This window comes from Gavia stellata, chromosome 24, assembly GCF_030936135.1.
Source record: "Gavia stellata isolate bGavSte3 chromosome 24, bGavSte3.hap2, whole genome shotgun sequence".
Lineage (NCBI taxonomy): Eukaryota > Metazoa > Chordata > Aves > Gaviiformes > Gaviidae > Gavia > Gavia stellata.
Window position 1 is genome coordinate 6700646 of NC_082617.1, and position 12529 is coordinate 6713174.

A 12529-nucleotide genomic window follows, 5' to 3' on the forward strand; every position below is an offset into this window, starting at 1 on the left:
TTCATCACTGCAGTATGGCACTTCCCCCACTCCAGGACAGCACTGTGTGCTAGAAAAGGAGACAGTCTCTCCAGAGCCTGAATGCTATACAGGGTACAGACAACTAAAAGTTCATTGGAAAAGGCAGAATCACTTTGATAAGTCCACTAATACAAACCCAAACGGAAGCTGCATGAGGAAATGAGGTGGTACGTCAAGCCACGATGTGCTATTAGTGGCCAGACAGGGTGGTGGGTTTATAAAGTTGAATGCATATACCCTGATAATTTATCTTGGGTCAGCGGTAAGAGGCAGACTGTGTTGTGGACAGGGAGGTAGGCTGCTTCCAACAGGCCAGGCAGGAAGGACAGAGTTCTGTGGGGTACCAGAGTTACACCACACTCGGGCATCCTGACCAAACTGTCCAAGGTGCATGGCTATCCTGCAGAGGCAACTTAAGATGCCAATTTACATCTCCGCTCTGCCTGGAGAAGTATGCAGGAACAGTGCCAAGCTCCTTGCTATGCACTGCACCTCTGCAGTTTCAGATATAATTAGGATCACCCTGGCTGGAAGCATGGTGCAGAGGCACTGCTTCTTAAGCCCTTGAAGAAAAAACAGCAGACTGACTGCTAACACCTCTAGTGCAGAGCAAAGTAGGTAGGAGGCATTAAACTACTTCAAAAACCAGAGAAGACACCCATTTCAGGCTATACCAGAATGAAAGTTGGGTCAACATTCCCAGAAGAGACGAGCTTTTGGCCTCCTGGCTGGTTCCAATGTGTCTGCCAGAGTCCTGTTGACCAACCAGCAGGACAGCACTTCTCATGTCCCAGGGACCATTTTTTTCTGGTCAGGTTTGGGCAGTGACCATAGGAGGTGACAAAAAGGCAGGTTTACATACAGATACACATCCACAGGATTTCTAAAGGAGTCCAAGTCTTCACAGAAAACTTTTAGAGCTTAAATTCAAAAAGCAGAGCAGGGTCAAAATTGGTGTTGCCTATTAATGGGCACCCTGAATCTATAGCAAAATTGTGGCATAGTGACCTGGACAAACAAACCAGAGCCTTCTGGTCTTCCATTCCTTTCCCTATTTTCCACAAGCAAAGAGTTTATCTAAATTCCTTCCCCAGGTATCTTCCCCCCACCCCTTCAAACCAATACACTGATTTCTAATAATTTGCTTTTGCCTGTCCAGGTGTCCAGTTTGAATTCAACTTTGTCCAAATGGAAGATGCCAAAATATCAAGTGCTAATGCAGCGTCTCACTTGTTCTTTTGCAGTAAGTATTCTTTAAATATCATTCTTTCAATAGTCTATACAAATTCATTCAGGAAATGGACCTCTTTCTCCAAGATGAGTTTGGGGTGCCAGGTAGTTTGCAGCCCTGGCATAACACACGCATCTTGTATGAACAGGCATAAACAGAGAGTAATGCCTAGGAACAAGATCAAACCAAAGCAGCACAGCCCAGAAGGAAGAAGTATATTGCTGGGATCTCTGCTGAGAGCTGCACTGGTGTAGAAAAGGTGACCTGAGTTTCAGCACTGGAGCTGCAGCATCAGCTCTGCAGTGGCACATGTCACACACCAATCCCTGAGGGTATTCTGCATTTTGGTATGTATCAATCTCCTTCTTACCTCTAGCTATAACCCCATCACAACAGATCTCCTCTCAAGGCCACCACCATGCTCAAGCAATTGCCAGCTATTCATAGAGGAGCTTCTATTAAAAGTAAAAGCACAATCAGCTTAAGAAATAGCCAGAGATTACTCAAGAGATCACAGCAGCCAGAAAGAGAGAAAACCTAACATGTATTAGAATCAAGGGGCCCCATTCTGACCCAGAGCAGTGTAAGTTCAGACTAAATCATAAGCAAGTCAGTGGAGCTAAATGTCAGCATAAAAACTGTGAGGGTTAGAGCTTTGTTTTTTACTGGCTTAGTTCTGAACTAACAGGTCATCAGGTATACTCCCCGCTGACAGAGAATTGTTCCTATGCTGGCAGGCAAGCAGCAAATGGACAGTTATTTTCATTGTAAGACCCTGTTTGGGGCTTAATTACTTGGGTGAGGAAGAGCTCCCCAAGCTGAAACAGCCTGTTAATTTGTTGTCAGAGCTCTGAGCCAGATCCTACATAACTTACTCTGCCTTTACACGTGCAAGAGCAGCAGGAAGGCAAAGAGGGGGAACTGAACAAAGACTTCAAGATTTTTGCCTTTAGGTAGCTCTTTCTTTGTTCTAAGAAATTCAGCACAGCCTCCCCCATCCCTGGATCTCCATTCTCAAAAAAAGCAAAAATAATCGTTTTTCCTAGTGCTCTCCAGGGAAAGTTAGCTCTGCTGTAAGAACATTTGCAGATGTTGAGAACCGACTACTCAGCATCTCTGTAGACTTCTGCCTATTGATGCTTTGAGAAAGGGTCTAAATGCAGCTGAAAAACTACTCTGAAACACAGCTGCAGTCTATGCTTAGCTTTTTTACAGCATTACAGCAATGCTGCCTGGCTCTTCAGCCAAAATCCACAGCAGTATCAGTTTGATATTGGCTATGTCCTCTCTCAGGCATCCCATACACTACACCAGTCACTTATGTCAAGACTGTTTCACAGCCACAAAATGACAGTCCTAGCATAGTCAGACAGGATCCCAGCAATTCTCATTTTTGTTACGGTAGCATTAACTCTTCACCCTTCAACACCAGCTGCAACAATGCAACCTGAAGCCGTAAGAAACAGGAAAGGGAGTGCTAAAGGGGACTGTTGAGGCAATACATTATTAAAATTGTATTTTCACCCCCAGAGACTCAGGTTCAATTCCCATTTCAGTCACAAGTAAGGAACTGGGTTTATTCCAAACCTCATTTTGTATAATTTATTGTTTATTGTGACTGCAACACAAGTATTTTAGCAGAGTTTATAGTTTTGGGATTAAGCTCTGATTTTTAGGAAGGGAAGAGTAGACAATGGAAATCTTAGAAGTTTTGGGATTCTTTATACTTGTCTCCAGGAGCACTTAAGGAAGCAGCATCTTTTAAAGAAAAAAGGACCCTCAAACATCCATGTTAGAAATTGATGTTTTCAATACAAAAGCTACACTGCTCTTTGTTAGCTTAATTGCTGTGTCCAGAGCTCTAAGAAAAGCAATGCAAGTCACGAGACTTGCGGAAAAATGGCAGAAGTTGGCAAGTTTGCTTCCAGTCAACAAGACACAGCTTGAGGAGCTTGCATAACATCTGCTTCCAAGATGCTTCCAAAAGCACGTTATGTTAAAATGCAAGAAGTTACTGACCAAGGACTGAAACACCATCTCACTTCATTTGGTCATGGCTGGGTCTGCCAAAGCTTTCAGAGCATCTAACGTGGCAGAGAACAATCAGAGACAGTGTTAGATTTCAGACTCAGGGCTCATTCTTCCTGTACTATGCCTTGAAGGAAAGCAAAGCAGTTATCCATTATAGTCAGCACCAACCTAGGAGCTGTGACAAGCTTGAAGGTCACGTAGGAAGCAACCATTGGCAACTTAACTGTCCTGTCTGCCCATCTATATAAGACAACTTAAGAAAATTACTGAGCCACTTTACATTCAATTGGTAAAGTATTCACTAATAGGACTTCGAAAACTAAAAGCTGGACATAAGTACAAAGTATCAACGAGTCACCTGGAATAATTGTTTAAATACCTAACATTAAATTGTACTCTCAGTTGCCAGTCACAATGTTTTGATGCATACTCCTGCCTGCTCCTCAGTAAACACCGAAATGTTGTCTCAGTCCTCTCTTCATAGACACCCCAATATTTACAGTAGTTAGTCCTGAGCAAGGCATCCAATTCTCATGACCAAACTCCATCAAGTCACTCAAAAATAAGCAAGATGCATGCTTTAGAAGGATCACGGATAAATGTAAATAAAGAGAAATAGCTTTTTGGAGCTTTTCAGAACCAGTCTTGCTTGCAGTCTAACCACCTCCAGGCCTGACCAGACCATCCGAGTGTTTAAAGTCAGCAGGGACAAAACCCTGGGCTTATTCCTCTACGGGGCTGCACTACCCATCCCTGCTCAAAAGACTATACTCAAAAACTTAAGTGCTACCAGCTCATCTAGTGCAGCCTCTCATCTCCCAATGCTTGCTAAGAATACCCTGACTCCTCACATCCAGTATCTGATCTACGCCAGCAGCCAAAGGCAGCTGCATCAGTCCCAACCTCTCTGCAGAGCAGACCTACGTAACCAGCAACATTGGGCAAATGAGGCTGCAGGAACAGCTAAAGGTCTTGGCACACCACTTCTGGAGAGATGGCAGGTCTTTCAAAGGGCTCAGGCAGACATCGCTGTACTACCCTTGCGGAGTTTTAATTTATTGTTAGGAAAAATAGTCTCCTACTTTATGGTTAACCTTTTCTAGTGTTATTTCAAGTGTCAATTAATTATATACACCTGCATGGCATGAGAAACCGACAGCCTCTCCTTTCTACAGATGGAGAAAAAGGTATAAAAATATTAGTCACACAAGAATTTAGTTTCAGAGCTGAGAACAGAACTGTATCTCAAGGCTGAACATGCCTGTCTGTCTGTTATCAGAGACAATATTCCTTTACCTTGAGCTTTCACTCTCTATCAGGATGTGCAAAACCAGGTCTGAGAACAGGAAAAGAAAATTTCAAATGGAATGAGAAACTGTCCCACTAGTGAGCTATTTTCCCACCATGCGTGACTAGATTTCTTGTTTTGGACCAGATTTAGTTTTAGCTCTCCTCCCAACTAGCAGTACTCTGACTCATACGGTCACAGATCTGTGAGTCCAAGAAAGTATTACACCCAAAGTTTTTTGGTTTTTTTTTTCAGTGGCATATCAAGGAAGTATGTTTACCCTGCATATTACCTGTAAATTTCCTTTCACAGATGCCACCTCGAAACCAATTTTACATTGGGCATATAAGCTGAACACCATATGCTTCTAGGTGACTGCCTTCCACCCCTTCAGCAAATCTTCTGGGTTTGCCACTCAAATGCACTGCCTGAAACAAAAATTGAGTATTAGCTCGCATGGGTGGAGCACACATGGGTTTGCTCGTCTAATAAATTATGATGCCTTGAGCAGCAAATAAGTTTCACCTCAGTAGCTAGAACACAGCAAGAACTGTTTTCTTGATTAACTTATGCTAAGTTGTCAACTTCTTGCACTTCTCCTCAAAAAGCATCTTAGAGATGCTAAGAAAGCCTTACTTAAAAGAATTTTTACTCACACTTGTACAGACAGGCTCAAACTTGAAGTTAAGTACAAAGTAGGGACGTTCAGTAATTCACCAGATCAGGAAGGGGATTAGCTTCCTGCCTTAGAATAACATTTTCAGAAGCTGCCTCAGATAGGAGGTGCTGCAGACAGACTCCCACACCGTCTATTTAAGTCTAGTGGAGTTCTGCCTGCTCAGAGCATCTGGAGGAGTCAGGTTCAAGGACTTGACTTGGCACCCCCAGCTAGGTATTGAACTATGGCTTCTGAAAACAATCAGTAGCCTTTAAAAATAGAAGTTTGTCTTTGCTTTGTCTTGGTTTTTTTTTTGGCTGTGTAAAAAGTTATAAGCATGTGGAGTTTTGAAAAACAACTGACAGTTTTAGCATAGGGGAATGCTTTTGGGAACTTCTGACTTCTTTCCCCCACTGGGTTTGCAGACTCTTTACAGTCCTGTATCACAGCATACTGTTTATAGAGCAAACAAAAAACCCACAACACTTGCCTATCTCAAAGTACAGTAAGGACTAATTGAAGCTCAGGATGCTCTAAGATTCCCAACATGAGGATTATCATGGTAGCAAGGAAGAGTCCACGCTAGCAGAGAAGGCATCCTCCTGATCTGCCAGCTATCAGGTGATGAATTCCAGCAATGACAAGGCAACCTGTCATTTTCACACACCCGTAGGTCCAGGCAAGCCCCAACTTGCACAATACTGAGCATCAGCTTCCAAACTGGAGATACAGCTGGTTTCCTTTCCCTGAGTAAATTCTGATATGATCCGAGACATGCCATAAGGTTCTTTTTTCCTAGTAAATATAAGGCTAGTGGGCAGTTACCAGAAGTATGAGATCATACTAAAGAGTTAAGTTGAAGAATACAGTCAGACAGTGAGAGCTGCAGAGAACATTTAACTGCTGCAAGAAGTAGAAAAGATATCAGACTTGTATTTATTTGAGCCAATCTCTGTAACATTAAAGCAAGTAGTCAGAGGACAAATACAGGCAGACACTGCTGCTGCATCTACAAACCTTGAGATTCATGCTTCCCACACACACACTTACAGCCATCCATGTTACGTTATGTTTTAACTTAACTATGTACCTCCTCCTAGCATTCCTCCTCCCACAAGTGTCTGCTCAGAGCTGTACAGATTTCTCTTAAGTTAAATTATTTTATCTTGTTGTCTGCTGTAACACATTATCCATTTCCCCAAGTGCTCCATATTTTCTTCCTTCCCCAATTAATCCGAGATGAAAATAGGTATTTTTTCACTGAAGACCAAAGGCTTGCTGGCATCTGAAGGACTATTATTTGACCACGATTTATTTCTCTAAACAGCAGAATCCTACTCTTGGCTCTTGTACCATCGTCCGCAATCCTAAATAAGTCAGTTCCCAACCAATGCCTACGTCTTTAACCTGCAAATACACAACAGCATTTGGTCAGCTTACAGATGTATTTATCATACAACAGTTAAGGGTCCGTGACCTGCAATCACTCTCTCTGCCAGCACTCTGGGCATGTCAATGTATCTCAAAGCAGAACAAAAAAAAAGAATAATCATATTTAAGGACCCCTTTCATGGCCAGAGCAGAGCAAGTTAGTGAGTATATCTTCTTGTCTAAATTTAAATTTGCCACTAAAGAACTGCATTGATGCTCAGCATTACACAGTACAGCAGACATCCTCAATCCATACATAACGTAGCTATGATTTTTAGAAGATTTATACCCTCAATTCTCTTCCTAGCACTCAAGCTCACAAAGCATGTGCTACAGCATATGCCTGAGCAACTTAAAAAGCACCAAGATCATTGACAAAACAGTATTCCTGCAGTATCTGAACAGACCAAGTATCTGCATCTCTGTATGCATCCTTATAGGATCTGTCACATCTAGATAGTTGCTAAATACTGCTGTTGGCCTCTGAAGGTATTTTGCTGGAGAAGCTTCCCATAACAAAACAAAGTATGGTTATCAAAGAAGGCATTCCCTCATCATACCTTAGGGGTGTAAGTATTTATCTCTAAAAGGCTGGGGAAGGTTGAGATACGAAGATATTAAGTTGCTCCTCAAAGTTATACCTGAAGCCAAACTAAATCCTGTGGCTTCAAGATCTAGCTTTGCATTTTCAGTATGTGACATTGCAAGGCAAAGACACAGTTGCAGCACGTGCTGCCTGGCCCTTGCCTGGTTTTGTCAAGGCGATTATTGTAGCACAAGTACCAAGCTTAATACGTACTTATCCTTACCACTACCACAGGCATTGCAATGCTGCATTTTCCCTGCTCTTTTACCCAACTTTACTGTTGAGTTTAGGTCCATGCCTGCCTCCAATTTCCTTCCAGGCGACATACAAACATCAGCTAATTCAGGATATACCATCGGAGACTGGTGACAGACTGCTACGTGCCCCTATTTGGTTTAGGACATAAAAGCTCCCAAGAACGGATGCTTTTGGGGTAATGCTCAGGTCTGGGGTCAAGGAAACCCTGATTCACTCCATAAATGAGATGGTTTCACCTCCATTCAAGTCCTTCCACCTGTGGTTCCCAGTCCTTAGCCACTGCCTCCTCAGCAGCCCCCTAAAACCATCTGTTCTCCAGAAGTCAGAGGTGCCTTGTTTTCCCCATGAAGGGCAATGCAGTTGTCCTAGCAGGGCTGAGCAGCACACTGCCTTGGATCAGACAACAACAACACAAGGCATAGACATTTATGCAGCCATCTGAACATAGGCACAGTCCTTTCTGTTTTTCCTGTAAAGCAGAGATAACAGTAATACTCCCACAAATCCAAAGATCTGTGTAACAGTGCTCCGAGATCTTATGATTTAAAAAACCACACCTGTATTTGTTATTTTCACATGGCAAAATAAGAGTGGCATGAACATGGATGATTTTACAACTTTGTGGGCTGTCTTGTACACGCCCCCTTCTTGGTCCTTTGGGCTCTCTCAGGTTGAATCAGCACATACCACATGCTTTGTTCTTTTTATTCGACCAATTTTGCTGGTACTGGTGCCTGCTCTAAGACCTTCTAATTTAAGAAAGGTGGCAGCAGGGAAGTAACAACACCCTAAGACTGGACTAAATGACCCCCGAGGTCCCTGCCAACCTGAGTTATCCTACAAGCCTATAACCACACCGACAGGAAATGCCTGGAGCTGACCCGATTAACCTTCCTTCCAGTTCTGGGGCCCAGGATAAACCAGTCTACAAAGAGATGTGTCACCCGTCTGGCTTCTACATGGCTTCTCTCATCTCTTCAGTGATTTTAACACCACCAGCCAGTATCCTAGTCACCATGCTGAGTCTCCAGCAGCAAAAGCACTCAGAGCAGCCACATCAACATCTGGTATTATAAATACAGGTTCTGCACTGTTGGATAATCTGTTAACAGCACAGTAAGTGACACTGGAAGAATAATTAGCAGCAATTAGTAAGCTGTTGCATTCAGGAGGAAAAAATAATATTTGTTTGGTAAGACATGTAACTAAACGTTGATTGCAATCAGCATCACTCCTCTGTGCTTCAAGGTTTCTAGCATTCGTGGGATTCAGTGCTACTGTAAGGTGACAGCAGCAGCCCTAGACTGAAGTCCTGCATGGCCACAGGCTAGGTCTGGCAGCGGGGGCAAGCATGCTGCCCTGCTATGTGAACATGCCTTGATGACAATTTGAAAGGAGCCCCACAAGTACTGAGCAGGGAAACCAGCCCTGGCAGGGCCTCCAGCCCCTCTGCTAAAGCATCCCCATCAAGCACATTGGTCAGTACCAACTGCATCAGCATTTGTTCTTGCACAAATTTCCATCTACTCAGAGAAACTCATCAGCACTCACATTCACTGTGCAGCGAGCAGCTGCTGAGCAATAGCTGCACCACCATCCTGGTATCAAGCTGGAGCAGTGACATATGTCATGTCCACACTACAGCAATAATTGTATTTGTACACAGTAGGTCTATACACAATTTCTTCTTATGCCTATTCAGACAAGAAAAGAGCCCCTATCACAATTACATTGAGGAACCATGCTTATTCTGGATACTATTTCCATAGCTTCTTATCATGGTTTTCAATACCCACACAAGAAGAGACTATACATTACAGCAGGGCCCCAACATTATTTTAACAGGATTGAATTTTGCAGCATATACACATACATTCTGTGGTAAGATGTCTCATGTTACCAGTCTCTAAACTGGCCAGCACTCAAGGGTATCAAATGGAGAAAGACCTCTTCCCTTTGACATAATTTCCATCTCCACTCCAATTATTTCCTCTAAATGCTTTTCTACAGACAGATCTCTCAGCTTCTGCTCAGGGGACCCTTCATTATCTCATTTTCTAAACCCCACAGCACTATAACTTGCTGCTAGAGAGACAACTGATGGGACACAGTGAGGTCACAAGTTCTCCTGGGACCAGGGGTCATCAGAAAGAGACAGAAAACAATTTAATTCATTTGCTCTCCACCAGGCAGATAAAATACCCAGTTCCCAATTGGTACCAGTGGAGACGCAATCAAGGATTAATACATCCCCTTCTGTTTGCTCAGTCTAAAAGAGAGGGGCAGCATACCCCAATACACTGACTGTCCTTCCACAAACCCTCCTCTGGCCCAACAGCCATACATTATATATTACGCCACTGCAGCACTGACTGCATAGATCCTCCAAAAAGGATTTACGAGGTTAGGCTGCCAGTACTTAAAAAGCATGAAAACAGCAGAGCCAACAGGTGAACCTGTTTTGCTCACAGATTTCAGGAGACCTATTTTCCTCTTCTTAGAAAGCTACAGCACAGCAAGTTTTGCACTTTGGTGGTAGGAATAATTATATTCTTCCTGTGTCTATGGACAATAAGTGGATCCTGGTCTATGACCTGAGGCTCAGTAAAATGTATTCCTGCAATGCCCTTCCCTTGGCATGATTCCCAACATCCCTGGGGGATACTGCATGGACTGTTGGAAGTTAGCTAGAAAGGATCCCAAACTCTGTGAATGGGTATCTATAGTGAAGAAAAAAATCTTATTCCAACCATGCTTTCTTTGGACCAGATACAATCCCTGTGCCTTCTTCCTAGTACACACAGCACACCCTGCACTCGCTGCTCAAGGCTACCCTTGCACAAGTCCAGAATTTGGGGCTACTGACAGCTAAACAAGCAATTCATACACACCGCAGACCCTTCCAACAGTAGAAAAGCTTTATAAGCCATCTGGCAGCAAACAGCTTAAAAGAAAAAGTGGGGGTGGGGGAACGACATCCAATAGATGTCACAAATGCAGCTTGCTGGAAAAGCCACGCAAGCGTCTGACCAGGTATCACAGCAGTCACTGCTTTGAAGACAAGTCACCAGCAACTTGCATGCCCCTCATGGCATAAAAAAAAATACCTTGATAACTAAAACCTGTATATCACCGAATACAATTAATTAACGAGGCCAGAAACAAGCTGAGGAGCAACCCCCCTCCCCAGGTGTTGTGTGTCTACACTGGAGCAGACAACCAGGCAGCGCAGTCTGCAATTTACTCAAGTTGCAGATGATGAATGCGAAGGTCACACGAAGGGACGGCATCGGTATATTGCCTGTCACAAAATGGTAGCACCCGGGGATTTGAGCATATAGGAGAGATAACCCCGTCCTTCCTATAGCCTCCCCGCAGCTCCTGACATGGCATCCGCTATGGAGGACAGCGAGGCAGGGCTGGGGGAGGAAGCAGATTAAACTTAAACACACACACACAGACCCCCCGCGACAACATCCATCTCTCGGAGCCCCGCGGAGGGGGCACCCCGGCCCGGCGGCCCCGCACCGAGCTGGGGAGGGGAAGGGGCCGGTCCCCAATGACATTTCAGCCCCCCCCCGTTATGCAACAGCCGGGGCGCATCTCCCGGCGGAGGGGGGGGGCTCCCACCGGCCCCGAAGGTGCGGCAAAGGCGGGGACCCCACTGCGGAGATCCCCACACACCCCCCGAGACGGGTAGACCTCCTCTCCGCCCCTCCCTGCCCCTGCACCGCAGCGGCCGGGCGTCCTGCAGCGCTGCCCCGCTGCCCGCGCACTGCACATGCAGCCCGCGGCTCCGCTGGAGAGGGGCACTGCCCGCGCCCCCCGCCCTGCCCGTGCCCGCCGCGGCTCTGCCCGCGCCCCGCGCTCGTCCCTGCGGCAGCTCTGCCCGTGCCCCCCGCAGCCCTGCCTGCGGCGGGGCTGCCCGGGGAACCCCTCACCTCCCGACGAAATTCTCCAGCACGGAGCTCTTGCCGGCGCTCTGCCCCCCCACCACGGCGATCTGCGGCAGGTCGAGGTTGGCGTTCTGCCCGATGGCGGCGAAGGCGTCCTGCAGCCGGTTGACCAGCGGGATGAGGTCCTCCATCCCGCGGTTCCCCATGGCTGCGGCGCGGCACCGGCTCCTCGCACAGGCGAGCTCACAGCACCCCTTCCCGCGCCCTCGCCGGCGGGCAGCCCGGCTCTCGCCGCCGCAGCCGGTGGGGACCGGCACCAGCCCGCGCCCCTCGCCCCGCTCGACGCCGCTCGCTCCCGCTCGAGATCGGATCGCCTCAGCCCGCCCCGCCGCGCCTGCAGACAGACGCGCGTCGCCGCCAGGGGGCCTTAAGGGCGCCGGCACCGCGCTGCATCCTGGGAGATGTAGTCCGGGCGGGCTGTGAGGGCGGCCCGCGGGGCGGGGGTCGCCCGGCGACACAGCCATCTTACCCCCCCCTCCTCCGAGGCCAGGGATGGTGCGGGGGTCTGCGCCGAGAGACGGGCCAGCTCGCTCCCCCGAAACCAGAGCAGCACAGGCTGTCACACACAGAATCACAGAATCACTGAGGTTGGAAAAGACCTGTCAGATCATCAGGTCCAACCACCACCCCAACCCCACCATGCCATGTCCCACAGTGCCACGGCCACACACTCCTTGAACACCTCCAGGGATGGTGACTCCACCACCTCCCTGGGCAGCCTCTTCCAGTGCTTCACCACTCTCTCAGTAAAGAACTTTTTCCTAATATCCAGCCTGAACCTCCCCTGGCACAACTTGAGGCCATTTCCTCTTGTCCTGTCACTCGTCACTTGGGAGAAGAGACCAACACCCACCTCACCACAACCCCCTTTCAGGTAGTTGTAGAGAGCGATGAGGTCTCCCCTCAGCCTCCTCTTCTCCAGACTGAACACCCCCAGCTCCCTCAGCCGCTCCTCATCAGACTTGTGCTCCAGACCCCTCAGCAGCTCCATCGCCCTTCTCTGGACACACTCCAGCACCCCAATGTCCTTCTTGTAGTGAGGGGCCCAACACTGAACACAGGATTCGAG

General features: G+C 46.8%; 1 protein-coding gene across 9 annotated transcripts in view; it reads right to left on the minus strand.

Annotated features, from left to right (window-relative positions):
* DNM1 (dynamin 1) overlaps positions 1 to 11606 on the minus strand; it is a 69182-nt gene extending 57576 nt beyond the window's left edge. For all 9 annotated transcript variants that reach the window (XM_059828982.1, XM_059828981.1, XM_059828978.1 and 6 more), the window contains exon 1: positions 11446 to 11606. In XM_059828982.1, coding sequence (XP_059684965.1) covers positions 11446 to 11606 — 161 coding nt within the window. The remainder of the gene's footprint in view (positions 1 to 11445) is intronic.
* Positions 11607 to 12529: the final 923 nt, after the last annotated feature.